At 41.2% G+C, this 20,584-nt stretch overlaps 1 protein-coding gene across 1 annotated transcript in view; it reads right to left on the reverse strand.

Annotated features, from left to right (window-relative positions):
* CHRNA7 (cholinergic receptor nicotinic alpha 7 subunit) overlaps positions 1 to 19,683 on the reverse strand; it is a 127,192-nt gene extending 107,509 nt beyond the window's left edge. Inside the window, exons 1-2 of the mRNA XM_036843172.1 lie at positions 19,577 to 19,683; positions 19,164 to 19,303 (exon numbers count right to left, since the gene is read on the reverse strand). Coding sequence (XP_036699067.1) covers positions 19,164 to 19,303; positions 19,577 to 19,622 — 186 coding nt within the window. The 5' untranslated portion in view covers positions 19,623 to 19,683. The remainder of the gene's footprint in view (positions 1 to 19,163; positions 19,304 to 19,576) is intronic.
* Positions 19,684 to 20,584: the final 901 nt, after the last annotated feature.

Consider the following 20,584-nt stretch of genomic DNA (forward strand, 5'->3'; position numbering starts at 1 on the left):
CTTTAATGCACGCCCAATGGTTATTGACAAAGAAGCATCCTGGGCAGTGGCCATCACATTAATTGTTCCATACATGGAACAGGAGGAGGGGTCCAACTGGCCTGACGCCCTCCAAGGGTAAAAAGGAGGTAAGGGGGACCTTCCTGCAGCTGGGTATCAGTCCAACTCCTGGACAGAGAGCTGCCTTCAATGCCTCTCATTCCTGAGACCAGATGTCAGTACAGACCGCTCCTGGGTATAAGGACTTCCAGAAAAAAGCCTCTGGTGCAGTTTCCATTCACTCTGGAACTTAAAAACACAAGACCACTAATACAGAGGATAAGCCAGATTCGGAGATATTCTCCTATTTTTAAATATCTATGCTGCATGCAATTTTGTCTATAGAATGTGCCCCTGAAGACTAGCCAGAAGCACTTGAATGTTTGCAAATATCGGGATTCTCTGGGCTTTGTCTGTTTTTTTTATCAACATGCCTGTTATTCTTTAGTTTCCATCAAGGAATTCTGTTGATCCTCAATCTCCAGATATTTTAGGCAAATATAAAATATTATCCTAAATGATTCAGTCACAATTTGCTGAATAGCTACAACATTTAATGAAAAAAATCTAAGAGTAACATTTTTGATTTTTAAAAAACAAAAACCTTGTAAAATAGTTTTTTAATGTTTTCTTAAGTGTTTTAAAGTTTTGGACCAACTGATATTTAAGACCCATAAAATGTTCATTTACTAATATATAAGCTATAAATTTTTCAAACTAACATACCAAAAAGTTCATTACCTCATTAAGGCTGTCTTTGAAAATAGTCAGTAGAGAACTGTTTTAAGTTGCTTAGGACACTTTGGGGAATTTTTATTTTTCTCCAGTGTCAGATTATATGCATCCAAAACAAAAATAAAAACAGAAAATCCATCTCCATCTCATTTGTGAGCCATCAACATCCATCATGAGACCCTGCTTTGAGGTACACCTGCCAGTCCTAATAAATAAACTCATTCTGAAAAGAAGAATATCTCTACCAAAACTTTTCAGATAATCAGGCTTTAATCCTAACAGGAGTCTGAAACTATTTGATATTTTAATAGCTTTCTTAGAGTAACTGCATCTCCTTCTACAGGGGCTACATTGAAGAAAACATTCATTTACATTTAAATAAATCATAAATGTAAGAAATATGTAAAATGCTCATTCTCTCATTCTTGATTAAGTCAAAGGTGTAGCCATGGAATAGGACATTACAACTTCTAATTGTATTTTTTTTTAGATAATACCTTGTAGGCATATATTCAATTCACTAAAAACCATCCGAAGGACATGCTCATACACCTTTCCAAGGAACTGCGCTGATTTAAGAAAATGACAGACACAATTTTGCCCAAGTGTTCTCCACTCAATCAGTTTAAAGGAACCCATTAAATATCAAAATGAGAGGGGAAGGAAGCAAGATGGCAGAGTAGAAGGACGTGCTCTCACTCCCTCTTGCGAGAACACCAGAATCACAACGAGCTGCTGGACAATCATCAACAGGAAGACACTGGAACTCACCAAAAAAGATACCCCACGTCCAAAGACAAAGGAGAAGCCACAATGAGACAGTAGGAGGGGCGCAATCAGAGTAAAATCAAATCCCATAACTGCTGGGTGGGTGACTCACAGACTGGCGAACACTTATACCACAGAAGTCTACCCACTGGAGTGAAGGTTCTGAGCCCCACGTCAGGCTTCCCAACCTGGGGGTCCAGCAGTGGGAGGAGGAATTCCTAGAGAATCAGATTTTGAAGCCTAGTGGGAATTGATTGCAGGACTTCAACATGACTGGGGGAAACAGAGACTCCATTCTTGGAGGGCACACACAAAGTAGTCTGTGCATCAGGACCCAGGGGAAGGAACAGTGACCCTAGGGGAGACTGAACCAGACCTAGCTGCTAGTGTTGGAGGGTCTCCTGCAGAGGCGGAGGTGGGGGACTGTGGCTCACCATGGGGACAAGGACACTGGCAGCAGAAGTTCTGGGAAGTACTCCTTGGCGTGAGCCCTCCCAGAGTCTGTCATTAGCCCCAAAAAAGAGCCCAGGTAGGCTCCAGTGTTGGGTTGCCTCAGGCCAAACAACAAACAGGGAGCGAACTCAGCCCCACCCATCAACAGTCAAGTGGATTAAAGTTTTACTGAGCTCTGCCCACCAGAGCAACAGTCAGCTCTAACCACCACCAGTCCCTCCGATCAGGAAACTTGCACAAGCCTCTTAGATAGCCTCATCCACCAGAGGGCATACAGCAGAAGCAAGAAGAACTACAATCCTGCAGCCTGTGGAACAAAAACCACATTCACAGAAAGACAGACAAGATGAAAAGGCAGAGGGCTATGTACCAGATGAAGGAACAAGATAAAACCCCAGAAAAACAACTAAATGAAGTGGAGATAGGCAACCTTCCAGAAAAAGAATTCAGAATAATGATAGTGAATATGATCCAGGACCTCAGAAAAAGAATGGAGGCAAAGATTGAGGAGATGCAAGAAATGTTTAACAAAGACCTAGAAGAATTAAAGAACAAACAAACAGAGAGGAACAATACAATAACTGAAATGAAAAATACACTAGAAGGAATCAATAGCAGAATAACTGAGGCAGAAGAACAGATAAGTGACCTGGAAGACAGTATGGTGGAATTCACTGCTGTGAAACAGAATAAAAAAAAAAGAATGAAAAGAAATGAAGACAGCCTAAGACACCTCTGGGACAACATTAAACGCAAGAACATTCGCATTACAGGGGTCCCAGAAGGAGAACAGAGAGAGAGAGGACCCGAGAAAATATCTGAAGAGATTATAGTCGAAAACTTCCTTAACATGGGAAAGGAAATAGCCACTCAAGTCCAGGAAGTGCAGCGAGTCCCATACAGGATAAACCAAAGGAGAAACATGCTGAGACACACAGTAATCAAATTGGCAAAAATTAAAGACAAAGAAAAAATGTTGAAAGCAGCAAGGGAAAAATGACAACATACAAGGGAACTCACATAAGGTTAACAACTGATTTCTCAGAAGAAACTCTACAAGCCAGAAGGGAGTGACATGATATACTGAAAGTGATGAAAGGGAAGAACCTACAACCAAGATTACTCTACCCAGCAAGGATCTCATTCAGATTCGATGGAGAAATCAAAAGCTTTACAGACAAGCAAAAGCTAAGAGAATTCAGCACCACCAAACCAGCTCTACAACAAATGCTAAAGGAACTTCTCTAAGTGGGAAACACAAGAGAAGAAAAGGACCTACAAAAACAAACCCAAAACAAATAAGAAAATGGTCATAGGAACATACATATCGATAATTACCTTAAACGTGAAAGGATTAAATGCTCCAACCAAAAGACACAGTCTTGCTGAATGGACACAAAAACAAGACCCATATATATGCTGTCTACAAGAGACCCACTTCAGACCTCGGAACACATACAGACTGAAAGTGAGGGGATGGAAAAAGATATTCCATGCAAGTGGAAATCAAAAGAAAGCTGGAGTGGCTATACTCACAACAGATAAAATAGACTTTAAAATAAAGATTGTTACAAGGGACAGAGAAGGAGACTACATAATGATCACGGGATCAATCCAAGAAGAAGATATAACAATTATAAATATATATGCACCCAACAAAGGAGCACCTCAATACATAAGACAACTGCTAACAGCTATAAAAGAGGAAATCGACAGTTACACAATAATAGTGGGGGACTTTTAACACCTCACTTACACCAATGGACAGATCATCCAAATGAAAATAAATAAGGAAACAGAAGCTTTCAATGACACAATAGATGAGATAGATTTAATTGATATTTATAGGACACTCCATCAAAAAACAGCAGATTATTCTTTCTTCTTTAGTGTGTATGGAACATTCTCCAGGATAGATCACATCTTGGGTCACATATCAAGCCTCAGTAAATTTAAGAAAATTGAAATCATATCAAGCATCTTATCTGACCACAACGCCATGAGATTAGAAATGAACTACAGGGAAAAAAAACGGAAAAAACACAAACACATGGAGGCTAAACAATACATTACTAAATAACCAAGAGATCACTGAAGAAATCAAAGAGGAAATCAAAAAATACCTCGAGACAAATGACAATGAAAACACAACTATCAAAAACCTATGGGATGCAGCAAGGGCAGTTCTAAGAGGGAAGTTTATAGCTATACAAGCCTACCTCAAGAAACAAGAAAAATCTCAAGTAAATAATCTAACCTTACACCTAAAGGAACTAGAGAAAGAAGAACAAACAAAACCGAAAGTTAGCAGAAGGAAAGAAATCATAAAGATCAGAGCAGAAATAAATAAAATAGAAACAAAGAAAACAATAGCAAAGATCAATAAAACTAAAAGCTGGTTCTTTGAGAAGATAAACAAAATTAATAAACCATTAGCCAGACTCATCAAGCAAAAGAGGGAGAGGACTCAAATCAATAAACTTAGAAATGAAAAAGGAGAAGTTACAACAGACACTGCAGAAATACAAAGCATCCTTAGACACTACTACAAGCAACTCTATGCCAATAAAATAGACAACCTGGACGAAATGGACAAATTCTTAGAAAGGTATAACTTTCCAAGACTGAACCAGGAAGAAACAGAAAATATGAACAGACCAATCACAAGTAATGAAATTGAAACTGTGGTTAAAAATCGTCCAACAAACAAAAGTCCAGGACCAGATGGCTTCACAGGTGAATTCTATCAAACATTTAGAGAAGAGCTAACACCCATCCTTCTCAAACGCTTCCAAAAAATTGCAGAGGAAGGAACACTCCCAAACACATTCTATGAGGCCACCATCACCCTGATACCAAAACCAGACAAAGATACTACAAAAAAAGAAAATTACAGACCAATATCACTGATGAATAGAGATGCAAAAATCCTCAACAAAATACTAGCAAACAGAATCCAACAACACATTAAAAGGATCATACACCTTGATCAAGTGGGATTTATCCCAGGGACGCAAGGATTCTTCAATATATGCGAATCAATCAATGTGATACATCATATTAACAAACTGAAGAATAAAAACCATATGATCATCTCAATAGATGCAGAAAAAGCTTTTGACAAAATTCAACACCCATTTATGATAAAAACTCTCCAGAAAGTGGGCATAGAGGGAACCTACCTCCACCTAATAAAGGCCATATATGACAAACCCACAGCAAACATCACTCTCAATGGTGAAAAACTGAAAGCATTTCCTCTAAGATCAGGAACAAGACAAGGATGTCCACTCTCACCCCTATTATTCAACATAGTTTTGGAAGTCCTAGCCATGGCATTCAGAGAAGAAAAAGAAATAAAAGGAGTACAAATCAGAAAAGAAGAAGTAAAACTGTCACTGTTTGCAGATGACATGATACTATACATAGAGAATCCTAAAAATGCCACCAGAAAACTACTAGGGCTAATCAATGAATTTGGTAAAGTTGCAGGATACAAAATTAATGCACAGAAATCTCTTGCATTCCTATACACTAATGATGAAAAATCTGAAAGAGAAATTAAGGAAACACTCCCATTTACCATTGCAACAAAAAGAATAAAATACCTAGGAATAAACCTACCTAGGGAGACAAAAGACTTGTATGCAGAAAACTATAAGACACTGATGAAAGAAATGAAAGATGATACCAACAGATGGAGAGATATACCATGTTCTTGGATTGGAAGAATCAACATTGTGAAAATGACTATACTACCCAAAGCAATCTACAGATTCAACGCAATCCCTATCAAATTACCAATGGCATTTTTTACGGAACTAGAACAAATCACCTTAAAATTTGTATGGAGACGCAAAAGACCCCAAATAGCCAAAGCAGTCTTGAGGGAAAAAAATGGAGCTGGAGGAATCACACTCCCTGACTTCAGACTATACTGCAAAGCTACAGTAATCAAGACAATATGGTACTGGCACAAAAACAGAAACATAGATCAATGGAACAAGATAGAAAGCCCAGAGATAAACCCACACACCTATGTCAACTAATCTATGACAAAGGAGGCAAAGATATACAATGGAGAAAAGTATCTTCAATAAGTGGTGCTGGGAAAACTGGACAGCTACATGTAAAAGAATGAAATTAGAACACTCCCTAACACCATACACAAAAATAAACTCAAAATAGATTAGAGACCTAACTGTAAGACCGAACACTATAAAACTCTTAGAGGAAAAGATAGCAGGAACACTCTTTGACCTAAATCACAGCAAGATCTTTTTTGATCCACCTCCTAGAGTAATGGAAATAAAAGCAAAAATAAACAAATGGGACCTAATGAAACTTCAAAGCTTTTGCACAGCAAAGGAAACCATAAACAAGACGAAAAGACAACCCTCAGAATGGGAGAAAGTATTTGCAAATGAATCAATGGACAAAGGATTAATCTCCAACATACATAAACATATCATGCAGCTCAACATTAAAGAAACAAACAACCCAATCCAAAAATTGACAGAAGACCTAAATAGACATTTCTCCAAAGAAGACATACAGATGGCCAAGAAGCACATGAAAAGCTGCTCAACATCACTAATCATTAGAGAAATGCAAATCAAAACTACAATGAGGTATCACCTCACACCAGTTAGAATGGGCATCATCAGAAAATCTACAAACAACAAATGCTGGAGAGGGTGTGGAGAAAAGGGAACCCTCTTGCACTGTTGGTGGGAATGTAAATTGATACACCCACTATGGAGAACAGTATGGAGGTTCCTTAAAAAACTAAAAATAGAATTACCATACGATTCAGCAATCTCACTACTGGGCATATACCCAGAGAAAACCATAATTCAAAAAGACACATGCACCCCAATGTTCATTGCAGCACTATTTACAATAGCCAGGTCATGGAAGCAACCTAAATGCCCATCAACAGACGAACGGATAAAGAAGATGTGGTACATATATACAATGCAATATTACTCAGCCATAAAAAGGAATGAAATTGAGTCATTTATTGAGACGTGGATGGATCTAGAGACTGTCATACAGAGTGAAGTAAGTCAGAAAGAGAAACACAAATATTGTATATTAACGCATGTATGTGGAACCTAGAAAAATGGTACAGATGAACCGGTTTGCAGGGCAGAAGTTGAGACACAGATGTAGAGAACAAACGTATGGCCACCAAGGGGGGAAAACCACGGTGGGGTGGGGATGGTGGTGTGCTGAATTGGGCGATTGGGATTGACAGGTATACACTGATGTTATAAAATTGATGACTAATAAGAACCTGCAGTATAAAAAAACAAACAAAAAAACTAATACTAAACTTTCCTTGGGTAATTCATATGGAAATATGGTAATATAAATGTTTCAGACATTACATGAAATTTCTAAAAATCTTATATGTGCTGGTATAATGTTATAAGTCATAATTCTAGTTATTACTTTAAAATGTATTATCTCAGAAATTAAAATATATATATATCAAAATGATATTGCAGAAGTACTGACATAGATTTGTGAATCAAATAATTAATTAAAAAGACAAAATAACATATATTTTGCCCATTTGCTTATTTGGTGATAAGAGTATTCTGTAAGTTTCTAGCTTAAGATGTCAGCTTATACTCATCTATTTCCCCTTTCCCCCCAAGACCACTCAAATTAAAATAAAGAAGGGAAACAGTATGTCAATGAAAAAATGTTGCCTGCCATATCAGGAAACAGAGGATGTTGCAGGCATCAAGCCATCACATTACAGCCTCCCCAGGGTTGTGAGCCCTGAGGGAACTCAGGATGGAAACAGGATGCCCGCCATCAAGCAGTCAGTCACTGCAGCCACCCCCAAACATGCACCCTGAGGGGACTCAGGATGAGAAAGCACAGGATACTGGCCCCAGAGAACTGAGGTGCATATCAAAAGAATGATTTCAGTGAGCCCAGACTCTTGCATCTTCCCATACATAGAAAAGCACTTAATTCCTTAACTTGAGATGTCTGGTTTTCTTTAATTAACTGTAATCTTCTGATGTTCTGACCACTTGGTCTTTGTTGCAAAAACTCCCATATACCCTGGCTCCTCCCTTCCCTCTTCAGATCCGTCCCTCAGAGCTACCTGAGAGGCTGCCTCCCAGGCCTAAGTCCTCAGTTCTGTCCACCAAATAGAACATAATTCTCAACTTTTAGCTTGTGCATTTTTTTCAGTCAACAGGTATAAACTCCCCAAAACAAAGAGAATGGGAATGGGGCCATAAAAAGACAAGATATTTCAATACACTACAAGAAGAGGGCACACACACAGATGGAGGTTTGGTAACTGCAAAAGCAGATGAAGGAAGCCCTGTGCTGAACACTGGGGAGGGTGCTGCAGGATGGAGGTAGCAGGTCTGCCATGTAGAAGCCCATAGAGTTCAGAAGTGCCCTGAGTCTGGAGGAGGGCAGGGAGTATGGAGTGGAGCTGTCACAGGTGAATTCAGAGAAAGCTTTGTCAATTCCCTTCTGACAATAATGAGCAACCAGGTTTCTCCTCACTCCACGGAGTGAAAACTCAAACAAACTGATCTGATCGGTGAGCGCTGCACAGTACAATATGGTAGCCACTCCAAAACATGGCTCTTGAGTCCTGGATGTGTGGCCAGTGCTGTGAGCCTAACACACAAGATTTCCACGGCTTAGCTCTGCCCTCCCCTAAAAGCATAAATTATCTCATTAACATTTTTTATGTTTGCTACCTGTTGCAACTTTAATAATTCAGGAATACTAGGCTAAGTAAGATACTTATTAAAATTAATGTTCCCTGCACCATTTTCCTTTTTAAATGTGACCACCAGAAAATCTAAAATCACATCTGGGGCTGATATTACATTTCTATTGGACAGCCCTGAATTAGGGAACAAAGAAGCTAACCCAAAAAGAGAAACTAACACGGTATTGTGAAGCAATTATACTCCAATAAAGATTAAAAAAAAAAAAAGAGGTGCCTTGAAGCAAAGCATTCAGTCTTTGAGCATTCAGGGTCCTCAAAAATGTAACAGCCCCCATCTGACATACCACTTCTGCCAATGTTTCTGTTCCCTAATTTAAAAATAGGAAGAGAATACTAAGAATCAGAAGGCACTTTAGGAAGTCTTGCCAAACAAATAGTAAAAAATAAACAGAAAGACAAATAAGCAAAATTAAAAGAAAGGCAGAAAAGTAACCCTACCCTAGAAGAAATAACATTGTTTGATTTAAAACAAATGAACTACAAAAATAAAGAAGGAAAGGACAACCCTCCAAGCGGTACCCTCAGAGAAAGAGGGGCAAATGTACAAAGGGCAGAGCGAACGCAAAAGGAGGACACAGAGGATGGACAGCGTGACCGAGGACATCGGGAAAGGAAGGTACAATAAGGTTTGGTGAAGAAGATAAAAAAGGAGAGCATCTTAGCTTGACCCCAGATCAGCTAACAACAGGAACACTCAACTGAATGGCACAGAAGCCACAGCACTGAACCCACACAGAAGGAAACAGGGGCTTAGAAAAATGGCTTTGCAGAGAACAGTGCTTACACTGTCACAGAATCGTGAGGGCTGCTTTTTTTTTTTTCTTTTTAAGTCGAATCAAGCCAACTTTAAATTACAAAGAAATTAAATATGGCTACAGAATAGAATGTACATGTTACCAACGTGGAGATGGAAGGACTTCAAGAGAAGTAGGGACAGAACGGGAGTGATTACTGAAAAGGAAAACTGAATTCCGGGTGACAGAAATAACAAGAAGCTTTAAGACTGTCTTTTTTTTTTCACCAAGTTAGTCTGCAGATATAGTTAAGATCACTCAATTTTTTATTGAGGTAACTTTTTTTTAAATTTATTTTATTGAAGTATAGTTGATTTACAATGTTGTATTAGTTTCTGCTATACAACAGTGATTCAGTTATACATATACATACATTTTTTTTCATATTCTTTTCCATTATGGTTTATCACAGGATATTGAATATAGCTCCCTGTGCTATACAGTAGGACCTTGTTGTTTATCCATTCTATACGTAATAGTTTGCATCTGCTAATCCCAAATTCCCAATCCACCCCTCCACCAACCCCTCTTCCCCTTGGCAACCACAAGTCTGTTCTCTATGTCTGCGAGTCTGTTTCTCTTTCTAGATATGTTTGTGTCGTATTTTAGATTTTACATATAATTGATATCACAATATTGGTTTATAACATCATATAATTTTGATGTGTACATTACATTTCTACTTCTGTACACACTGCAGCATGCTCACCACCAGAAGGTTAATTTCCATCTGTCACCATCCTGTTGACGCCCTTAACGCGTTTTGCCCTTTTGAAGGTGCAGAAGTGAGCAGTGGAAGAAGTGAGAACAGAGGTTAAGAGGGGAGGTGGGGAGAGCTGTAAATGAGCCAAATTCATATCTGTCATAACAGGAAGTCACAGAAGATGGGTAAAGTTGATCAATCCAGGAAGAGGAATATAAGCAGAGTATTAAAACAGGAGTCATAATCAGAAACAGAGGCAGCTGAAGGTCTTTGGGAAATGGTCAGCAATGGGAAACGCGGAGAGGGCCCAGGACTTTTCAGAAATCCTTTACTGTTGGCTCTGTAAATGTTGTGTGCCCTGCTGACATTTATTTGTGTGTGTGTGTGTTCCAGTAAGACTTTATTTACAAAAACAGGCAGTGGGCGGATTTTTAACCTGTGGGCTATAGTTTGTAATCCTTGCTTTACTCATTTTTACTACTTTGCATCTGCTAACCTCAAACTCCCAATCCATCCCTCCCCTACCCCCTCCTTGGCAACCACAAGTCTGTTTTCTATGTCTGTGAGTCTCTTTCTGTTTCATAGATAGGTTCATTTGTGTCATACTAAAAATGTCATAGCCCTTACATTTTCTCTGTATTATGCACACACTAAATAACTGAAATGTCCATTTGGAGGCATACACAGTGGATAACACAATGTCTAAATGTGAGAAAGTTCACCAATCGTGCAGTCATTACACTAACAACCCTTAAATTATCCTTGATTCAAACAGATACTTTAGGCAGAAACTAGAACACAATGAAAAGCTTGAGAATTCTCTCTTCCAGCTCATAACTAACGTTTTATGTTTGATCAGTCTGGCTGAGGTCACTTTTTAATTAATGTCACGAAGAAATTTTTATGGTTTCATATTAGAAAAGATGTGCTTCTTGTTTAAAAAAACATGAAAAATTAAAAAGAAAAAATGTATAATCCCATAATCTTAAAATAATCTGCTAATATTTAATTTTGTTCCAGCCATATAAATACATGTAAATATTATATCTTGCTTTTTACCTCTTAGCATATAATGAAATTTATCCTTGGGTTCCAAGATACTGCTTTTGACTGTTGTTTCTCTCCATATATGTGTGATTGTGAAGAGTGATACGAAATTACCCTGTTTTATAAAAATGTAAGAAACACTGGTAAACATTTAATTAAATATTACTAAAGCTCTCAAAAAAAAATTATTCTTGAAAAACAAAATAATCATCAGTCGAGATTTCCACGTGAAGGTAAAACAACAACAACAAAAAGCCTCTAAAAGCAAATATATAGGAAAGTATCTTCATGAGCTTGAGGAAGGGTAAGAATTTCTAAAGATAACATAAGCCCTAAACATAGAAGAAACAAATTACAAAATTAGGCAATTAAGAATTTCTGTTCATCAAAAGATACCATTTATCTGTAAGCGTATTCTACTTCAATTAAAAGTTTACAAAAGAGGGAAAGAACATGCAGAGTGAAAAGACCAGCCAAAGAGTCAAAGAAAATACTTGCAAAAATATTTTACAAAGGGCTCATGTCCATAATACAGAAAAACTCATACAAATCCCAATATGAAAAAAAACAAAACCACACACACACACAACACACACAAAGATAAAAATAGGCAAGAGATATGAATAAACACTTCGTAACACTTTGTAAGAGAAGATGATATCCAAGTGGAAAATTAACAAATGAAAATGCCCTGGACTTTATTGGTAATCAGGAAACTGCTAATTAAAATCACAAGGAAGTATCACTCCCCATCCACCAGAATGGTAAATTTAAAAGACTAAAATACAAAGTGTGGATGATTATGTAGAACAAAAAGAATTTTTCAGGCACTGCTGGTGAGAATGTTAATTGGTATAATCATTTTGAAAAGGGTTTGGCTTCATCTGGAAAAGTTAAAGATATGGCATCCTATGGCCTGGCTAGTCCCCTCCTATATATATACATACGTGATAGAAATACAAATACATGTGCCTCAAAAGACATGAGCAATTAGAATATTCATGGCAGTGTCCTTCATAAGACAAAAACTAGAAACAACTTAAATCTCCATCAACAGAATAACAAATCATGTTATATCCACTCGATAAAAATGAATAAACTGCAGCAACAGGCAAGAACTTGGGTGACTCTCACAAAAATAAAAGTGAGCAAAAGAAAACAGAAGAATACATATTGTGTGCTTGTGTGATTCCACTTGTATAAAGTTCTGGAGAAGGGCAAAACTAAACCCTGGCACTTGACTTCATGTTAATGGTTTTCCAGTGGGAAAAAAGGGGGGAAGAGCCGTCTTGGGTGGTGGTTACCTGTGTGGGTTCCCTGTGATAATTCACCAAGTTGGTTTTGATATTGTGCTACACGGTGGATACATATTACACTGTAATTCAAAGTTGAAAATGACTTCAAAAATGAAATCTGCCTAAGAGCTAGCCAGCATATTAAAAGTTACTGCAAATGTCAATAAAACATCTTAAGAAAAAACAGTGAATAAATGTTTACAGACCAGTGATTTCAACTGTAAATCAATTTGAGTTTAATCAGTCAGTGAGCAGCCTCGGCTTAATTTGCTTAATCTGAGCCCCCCCATATGACACACTGTATGTGTGAGCTTCTGAAGACGGCTGCAGTAGAGTAGAAAACCATTTTACGATTCTAAAGTTTCAAAACACCTGGAGCTCAACCTGACCACTTGCCTTCTCTCCACAAAATAAAACAAACACATTTATTCTTGCTCAGACACCACCTCTTTTACCCCAAGACAGCAATCTTTACTGACAATTTGCCCTCAGTGATCCCAGAATAAATTTCCCATGCTGGGAGTCATCTCACAGGTGGCACTCATTAACCACGGCAGCCACAACGTTCCCCCCCTTCTGCCCACCGCCGCCTGCAGGGGGGATGGGTCAGCTCCTTCTTCTACTACCTGATTACCTGACTCAGAGCATGGAGTCAGCCTTGAGTCCAGGCCTCTCCCACAGCCTCCTCCCCTGCAGCATTTTAAACAATTCCTTACTTAATTTCATGTTAGTTTCAGTCAATTATTTGGCTCTCTGGGAGCTATGACTCCAAGGCTTTTGCTGTAACTTCTAGCTTTTTCTCTTGGAAACTTAACAAGCATATTATGCGATGTCTTATCTTGTGATATCCAAAAAAATATTCAAAAAGGAGAGATAAGAGTAATAGGTGTGTGTGTGTGTGTGTGTGTGTGTGTGTTTATATACAAATAAATGTGCACATGCAAACTTTTTTACAATGGTTTTGGTTTTTACTTTGAGGGCTCTTTTTGCTAAAACAGTTTATAGCTAATGTAGAGTGTGAATAAGGAAATCACTGAAATAAAGAACATGGGAATCAGAAAGTTCCAAATTACTTTCGTCTTCTCTAAGGAGTAAAACACTACCTAATCCTGATAAATCAATAAGGGAGCAGAGATTTTCACTGGCATCTCTCCATGACAAGACCACTTCTCTTCCTTTAACAGCATGTCAAGGATGAATCAGGAGGTCTGAGAGAACTGAGCCTTTGGGGAATATCTTCAGGGGTAGACTTGAAAGGCAACATTTACAAGAAAGCTTCCTTTATTAAAAGTGCCCATAATCCCCAGCCTATAAAGCTAAAAGAATTTTGTACCTTTATGTTCCAGAGCCATAAAGAGGTTTAAGAGGGATACAATTTCTACCTTAATAAATCTGGATCAATTACAAAGGTGCATTGTAAACAAGTTTTAATTTAGAATTTCAGTTCTGCTACCAGCAATGATGAACAAGGTAGTTCTCACCAGCCCTCCAGTGAGAATAATTAGAAAAATGCAATGATCATGTGCATGAAGGCACCAGAGAACTAACGGGGCAATGAGGAACGGCAGGGCCAAGGTCCAGAAAAGGGAGGGAAGTTTAGGAAAATAACAGGATCTGGGGCCATTTTTCCAGAACCATGTGATGATTTCTAAAGCAACGCCTACAATGCCAAAAGTTTAAACAGATCTTGGCAGACTCGACAGCTAGCAGGACAAATAGGGGTGCAGGGTCCACAGAATAGAAGGAAGACCCTGCTAAATTCTCTATTTGCACACCCTAAAACATATATGCAAAATTTAGAAACTAACCAGCCCTCACAGGAACAGAAGCCTAAGTCCTCCTCTACTCAGTCACTAACTGGATTAAGGTGATTTGTGCTTGCTGGTACCTATAGCCTGGGTGTTGGTCAGAAGCAAACATGAAACTGGAGGGAGGTAGTGTCAAGATCTTCAGATTATCTCTGTGATTTTTCACATACAATATCTGGGACAAAATTTAAAAGCATCCAGGCTTAGCAGTAACATCATGAATCATTTCAATAAATACTTTGTAAGAGATTTCTAAAATAAAAATAGGAATAGGGATTGAATATGCAGTGACGGTGAGAGTTATGTAATAGCGGGGAAAGAACACAATTTTGTTTTAAAACTCAGTTTATTACTTGGCCTATTTATGTCACTTTAAAAGTAATGCCTGCTAATATTGTTTTAGGCACCATAATGGTGTTATGCCATTTTAATTTTTAAATATTTCTCTAAACATCCCAAAACACAGAGAAAAGACAGCCTGAACTGCACCAGAAGGCCTTGAGTGATGGTGATTTGGGTGATTTTCCTTCCTGCAGTCCTTTTTTTGTTTAATTTGTTTTCTTGCACAAAACACATATTTGTAGTTGTAAGAAATATCACTTATAAAAACATTATTAGGATAATTACATAATTATTACAGTCTTCATAGACTGTCTTCAAGGTGTGCAATTTTTACAGCAAATATTTGGTAATATTAAGTTAAGAGTTGTAGCATTTTACATAGTGAACAGTAAATATAAAATCATAAGTCTGACAAACCAGAGCAGAGGCCACCAAGGGATTTCAGATAACACACAAGCCCTCAGATACTGGGCTCCACACCCATGCCTGCCCTCTGCAGTAGCAAACCCCAAATGCACAACCACTTTGTTCTGCTGTCTTGTGACTAAAGCTTCTAAAAAGTTGAATCTGCAATCCCAAATGTACAAAAGAGCAAAAATCATGCATACATCATTATATATTATACATTTCCGTATAATTTTGTGTTGATTCCTATTATTCATTTTAAATACCTTGCCTTCTGGCCATGCTTTCGTAACTGTACACATTTATTTTATGCAAATCAACACTCAGAATGGCCTTCAGATATATGTGTACAGGCAAATGACTAAATGGCATGCACAAAGGAGAAATATTATGGAAACTGTTGGTAGTTTAAGAACCTTACACTTGCATCACTTCAAAATGATTTCTTCGGTATTATCTCATTCCCAGCCCAGATACAAGCCCATGAAGTAAATTAATAATCACCATAAGTCATAGTATGCATTTAGGTACTTTCATTTAATAAATTTATCTATATACCTACATGAAGTTCACATACACGGTTATATATCACAGACAGTATACCCAAAATGTCTCTGGAATCTGTCCACGTCTCCACATTCCCACAGTGACCATTCTAGTTTAGACCTCTTCATCCTTTGCCTACACTTTCTCTTCTCTTTAATCTGCCCCACACATACACTGCCCTCAGCATCCTCGATCTAAACACAGATCTAGTAACGTCCCTCCTCTTGATTAAAAATCCACCACCGCTTCCCATGCTTCACCTCGTGCCTCACCAAGGGGGCCTGGTGGATAGCTAGAGCAGGCCACAGCAGGTAAAACTATCCCTCTAAAAACACAGGCTTTGTCTTTAGAAATTTATGCACATTTTTTTCATTCTAGTCTATAATTTATACTTGTTGGATTGAATACAAATATCATGGTTTGGACTGTTTCCATTTCTAGGAAAATATGCTATGGCAAGCTGGTCTTGCAGCTTCACAAATCCTCTGGCACACCACCACCTCCGCCTCATGTCCTGGGAGATACCCAGGCAAGGGTCCAGGGCAAAATGTAAACTCTGCAGAGCCACTCGACACACCTCACGTTCAACACCTCCTCTGTCTACGGTACGAACTCACCTCAGCCCTCCCACCAAATGATAACCCCATCCTTGCAAGGTGTGTTTCTAGAACATCATTCTTACAAAAGGGTACCTAAGAGATAGTAGTTTTGTTAGTATGATATCCCTCCTTTAAAAAATTCTCAATACACATAGCACATTCAAGTTTCTGAAAAGTTTTTCAGCAAAACCCGCAGCGAAGATCAACTGGGAGCCAGTGTTCCACAGAACACACCTTGTTGAGGGTGTGCTGTCCTCACCCCACTCTCATCTTTCCTCACCCTGTTTGTCTCACCTGGAAAGTCTTTCTTATTTTCTCCAACTGGCAAACTTCTACTCACCTTTAGAAATCTAACTCCTAGCCACCCTGGCTGGAAGCAAATATTTCCTACTATGTGTGTCTGTACCACTTTACAGACGTTTGTGTTCAATTACACGTGATGTAATCTTGGATTTACACGTCAGTCTCCCTAGATAGACTGTGAATTCTAGAAGTAGAAATAATCCCTTAACCAGGTATAAATTCCCAGAATCTAGCAAAGTCCACAAGAAGGGTTCAATAAGTATGTGTGGAATAAGTTGATAAACAGGTAAATGATATTCCATGAAAATAAGATATGTAGAATCACACGTTATCTCCCTACTACTCCCGCCAGGAAATCTCTGCTGGCAGAAAGGGGAACAATAACAAGATTTGGGAGAAAAAATGTTCTCTAGAACAGCCCAGTCAGAATGGGCAAAGGACCCCTGGAACAAAATTTGTAAAGAGAACCTGACACCAGTTAGGGCTCTGCCACATGAATCACTTATGAGTCACTGTATCTCTGTCCAGGGTCCCAAGAGTCTGGCTGGAAAGCCCTGGCTCTGCTTCAAAACCAGACAGAGCCGAGTCCTGCTGGAATACAAATGTTTGCATATTTCATTATTTCTAATAGAGAGACTTCCTTTTCACCCAGGATCTCAGGATAGTCACATTCAATCAGTTACACTCAGGCAGTTTAAATAAATTAAGCTGACTTCTTTCTGCAAAAGAAGTTACAGATTCTAAAGGAGGCAGGAGATGCAAAGGACTTGCAAGGCAAATGTGGATGTTCCACACAGCTCTGCCCCTAACCAATGAGCAACCTTGGGCAAGAGACCACACCTTTCTAGGCACTGACATCCCAACCTCTGAGTTGAGTAGCTACATAATGAAGATCAAGCAAACCTTCAGTCAATCACCAGTGTGTGGTAAGCACTTTCTCTTATTTAATCCTCTCAAAACCCTGTGAAGTGGGTATTATTATTCTCATTTTACACATGAGGAAACAGGGCTTAGAAAGGTAAAGTAATTTGCTCAAGGCCACTCCATAAGCTCACAGGATTGCTGGGCTGGGAAGTTAAATGCATTCCCGGCTAGATCCACGGTGAGAACAATGTATTAACTGGAAAATACAGACTCAGGATGTTTAAGAAACTTTCCTCAGAACAACCAGCCAGAAACGAGCAGAGCCAGAACCTACTAAAGGTCCCAAGCACAAATCCTGAGCTCTCTGAAATAACAGAGAAGCTGCTCCATAAAGCACTTGCCTCCCCAAATGCCGCAGGTCTGTGCCGCTCCAAAGCCCCTGTAACTCCATTTCTCCACCATGGCACCGCTTAACACCAGGGCAGCTTTCTCAGCCCCTCTTCCCCTAACCCCATATCTCCATCCTTTCCCCATTCCTGCAGCCTGAGCTCTGTAAACAGGAATTTTTGCCCTGGTAACCCACAGGACAGCACTTGTCTGCCTTCACAGCTCTCCTCTGTGATAGCCTGCCCACGTCATCGCATGCACATTCAATATTTTGAAGCATAGGTCTATCTGTAGAAGGAAGTACACATTTAACACAGGTGCCATGTGGAAAAGCAAGCCATTCATCACAGCAATTTAACTAGGTTAAGTGATGCAACATACATCAGTGTAATAGAACGGGCACTCTTTATCTGCAGGACTATGAAATCTTACTTGTCTTTTTACACCTCTAATCTGCACACCTCTGGAGGCTCTTAGCACTTTCTACCTATTGTAGTTATTCTCACACCCCCTTCCCACCACATTCTTCCTTCCCTGGAACAGCGTCACACCTGTACACTTCTCCAGAGCACAGTCCAATGAATGCCTTGTACAGGCTAGACACTGAAACCCATTTATAATGACTTAAACGCTTTTGTAAAATATTTATATTGTATGAGGATGTGCCAACTGAATTTCCAATATCCATATTTAATATGTGACAACTGAATATCCAAAGCAGTCTAGAAGAGCGAAAGAACAAACTTACCCAGATATTACACAGATCTGCCAATTGAAGTGCGCAAGCCTGTGGGGCTGAAAGCAGCTGCCTGAAGGAGCAGACAAGTGTATCCCGGCGGCGGAGCTTTGCTCATCCTCAAAGCAAGACGACCCGCACTACCCTCCCCAGGAAGGCAAAGAATGCCCATAACTGGAATTGGGGAGGGGGTCTAAATGCTCAGAGTTGGCCCTTTGCCTGGACAGATGAACCAGCTGCAAAGCCCAGGGCTAGGCCTCTACCCAGAGAAGTTGCATACCACGGGCAGCAGAAAAGCCTAGAAATGTCTAAATTGACTCCAAATGTCGGACTGCATGCCAACACTTAATACCATAAGTGGTACTAATACGTGATCATTCGGACCTGTTATTGAGGATTCCCGGCTCGGGACGGAGATACTTTCGTCCTGACTTTCTAAGCCGAGGGCAAGGCGGGTCTGAAGTACCCGCGCACAGGTGGCCGGGGCGCGCGCCAGGCTCCTCCCAGGCGACTGGGGAAACCGAGGCACGCGGCGGCGGGCAGGGCCGGGCCGGGACTCACCACGTCCATGATCTGCAGAAGGCTCAGGGAGAAGTAGACGGTAAGCGGCTGCGAGTCGTTGGCCACGGGCCTCTCCAAGGGGTTGTAGTTCTTGACCAGGTCCTTGTAGAGCTTCCTCTGGAACTCGCCTTGCAGGGACACTTCAGGAGAGGAGAGGAGAGCCGGGCGGGCTGCTCAGGGAAGGCCAGAGGGCATGCGCCCTGCGCACCCTGCCCGCACCCCTGGCCGCCCAAGCGGCGCAGCCCAGACGCGCAGGGCTCGCCTTCCCCCCGCACCGCCGACTGCGACCCCCGCCGGCCCCGGCGGGAGCGAACCCCCAAACCCGGGCCCGGCGCGGGGCGCCCCAAGCCACCCGGGATGCGCCCGGGATCCCGCGGACGAAGAGTGGAGCGGGGGGAGACCAGCGGCTTTACCGTGCAGGAGCGACGCGGCCAGCGCCAGGCACAGTAAGCGGCGCATGTTGGGGCCGGAGCTGCGCGTCTCGGAAGTCAGCCCGGGCCTGCGCCTGCGGCCGCCGAGCCGCTTCTCGTCGTTCGGCTCGCGCGCCTTTAAAGAGCCGAGCGCGCGCCCCCGCCCCGGCCACCCCCGCGCGCCTCTCCACGTGACGAGCCCCGCCCCCGCCCCCCCGCGCCCCTCCCACCCGTCCCTTCGGGCCCCCCCATCCCCGCCCGCCGGCCCTCGGGCGGCTCGGCGGCCGCAGTGGGGGACAGTAGCCCGAGCGCTCCCGGGGAGGTGCGCCCCCGCCCCGCCTCTGTCTCCACCAAGCGGTCCCCGCGCTCCCGAGGTTGTCCAAGGCCGGGCTCTGCCGGTCCCTTCTGTCCTTTGTCCCCACTCCGCTCGCTGATGCTCTCAGAAGCTGCGCCGGGTCGGCGGGAGAACGCCGGGACCCTCCTGGGTCCGGTTCTCCAGGGCCCTTCCTCCCCGCCGCCGGGGCTGGGTGCAGCGCCCGGGAACCAGGCTCCCACAGGTTCGCGACTCCTTCCAAGGAGACGAGACAGACCTGAGACAGGCCCCTCCTACCTCCTGCCGGTCGTGGATGTTCTTTCAGCATCCATTTGCTGGGCATCACCAGCCTGATTCTCAGCCGGTTCTGGAGGTGCCAAGAGGAGAGGCGAAGTCCGCCAGGGAGGCGTTCTACAGGGAGGAGACGCTGCAAAAGTGTGTGATGGAATTCCCAGTGTATATCCTCTTTATATCTCGTTCTCTTTTAAAGGCGATTGAAAATGTTGAAAAGTTAACTCCCCACGGCTTGCCAGAAGGACAGTCAAAACTTGGTGGTGATCTAGGCATTGTTTTTTTTTTCTGAGGCTGAGAGAATTAATTGCCAAGAGGAAGCTCAGAGCAGACACCAGTCAAAGGGGTCAGGGGCGTAGTTACATCCTAGATATTGAGAAGGGGTCATGGTTCTGGAAGAGGAGGGG

This window comes from Balaenoptera musculus, chromosome 2, assembly GCF_009873245.2.
Source record: "Balaenoptera musculus isolate JJ_BM4_2016_0621 chromosome 2, mBalMus1.pri.v3, whole genome shotgun sequence".
NCBI classification, from domain to species: domain Eukaryota; kingdom Metazoa; phylum Chordata; class Mammalia; order Artiodactyla; family Balaenopteridae; genus Balaenoptera; species Balaenoptera musculus.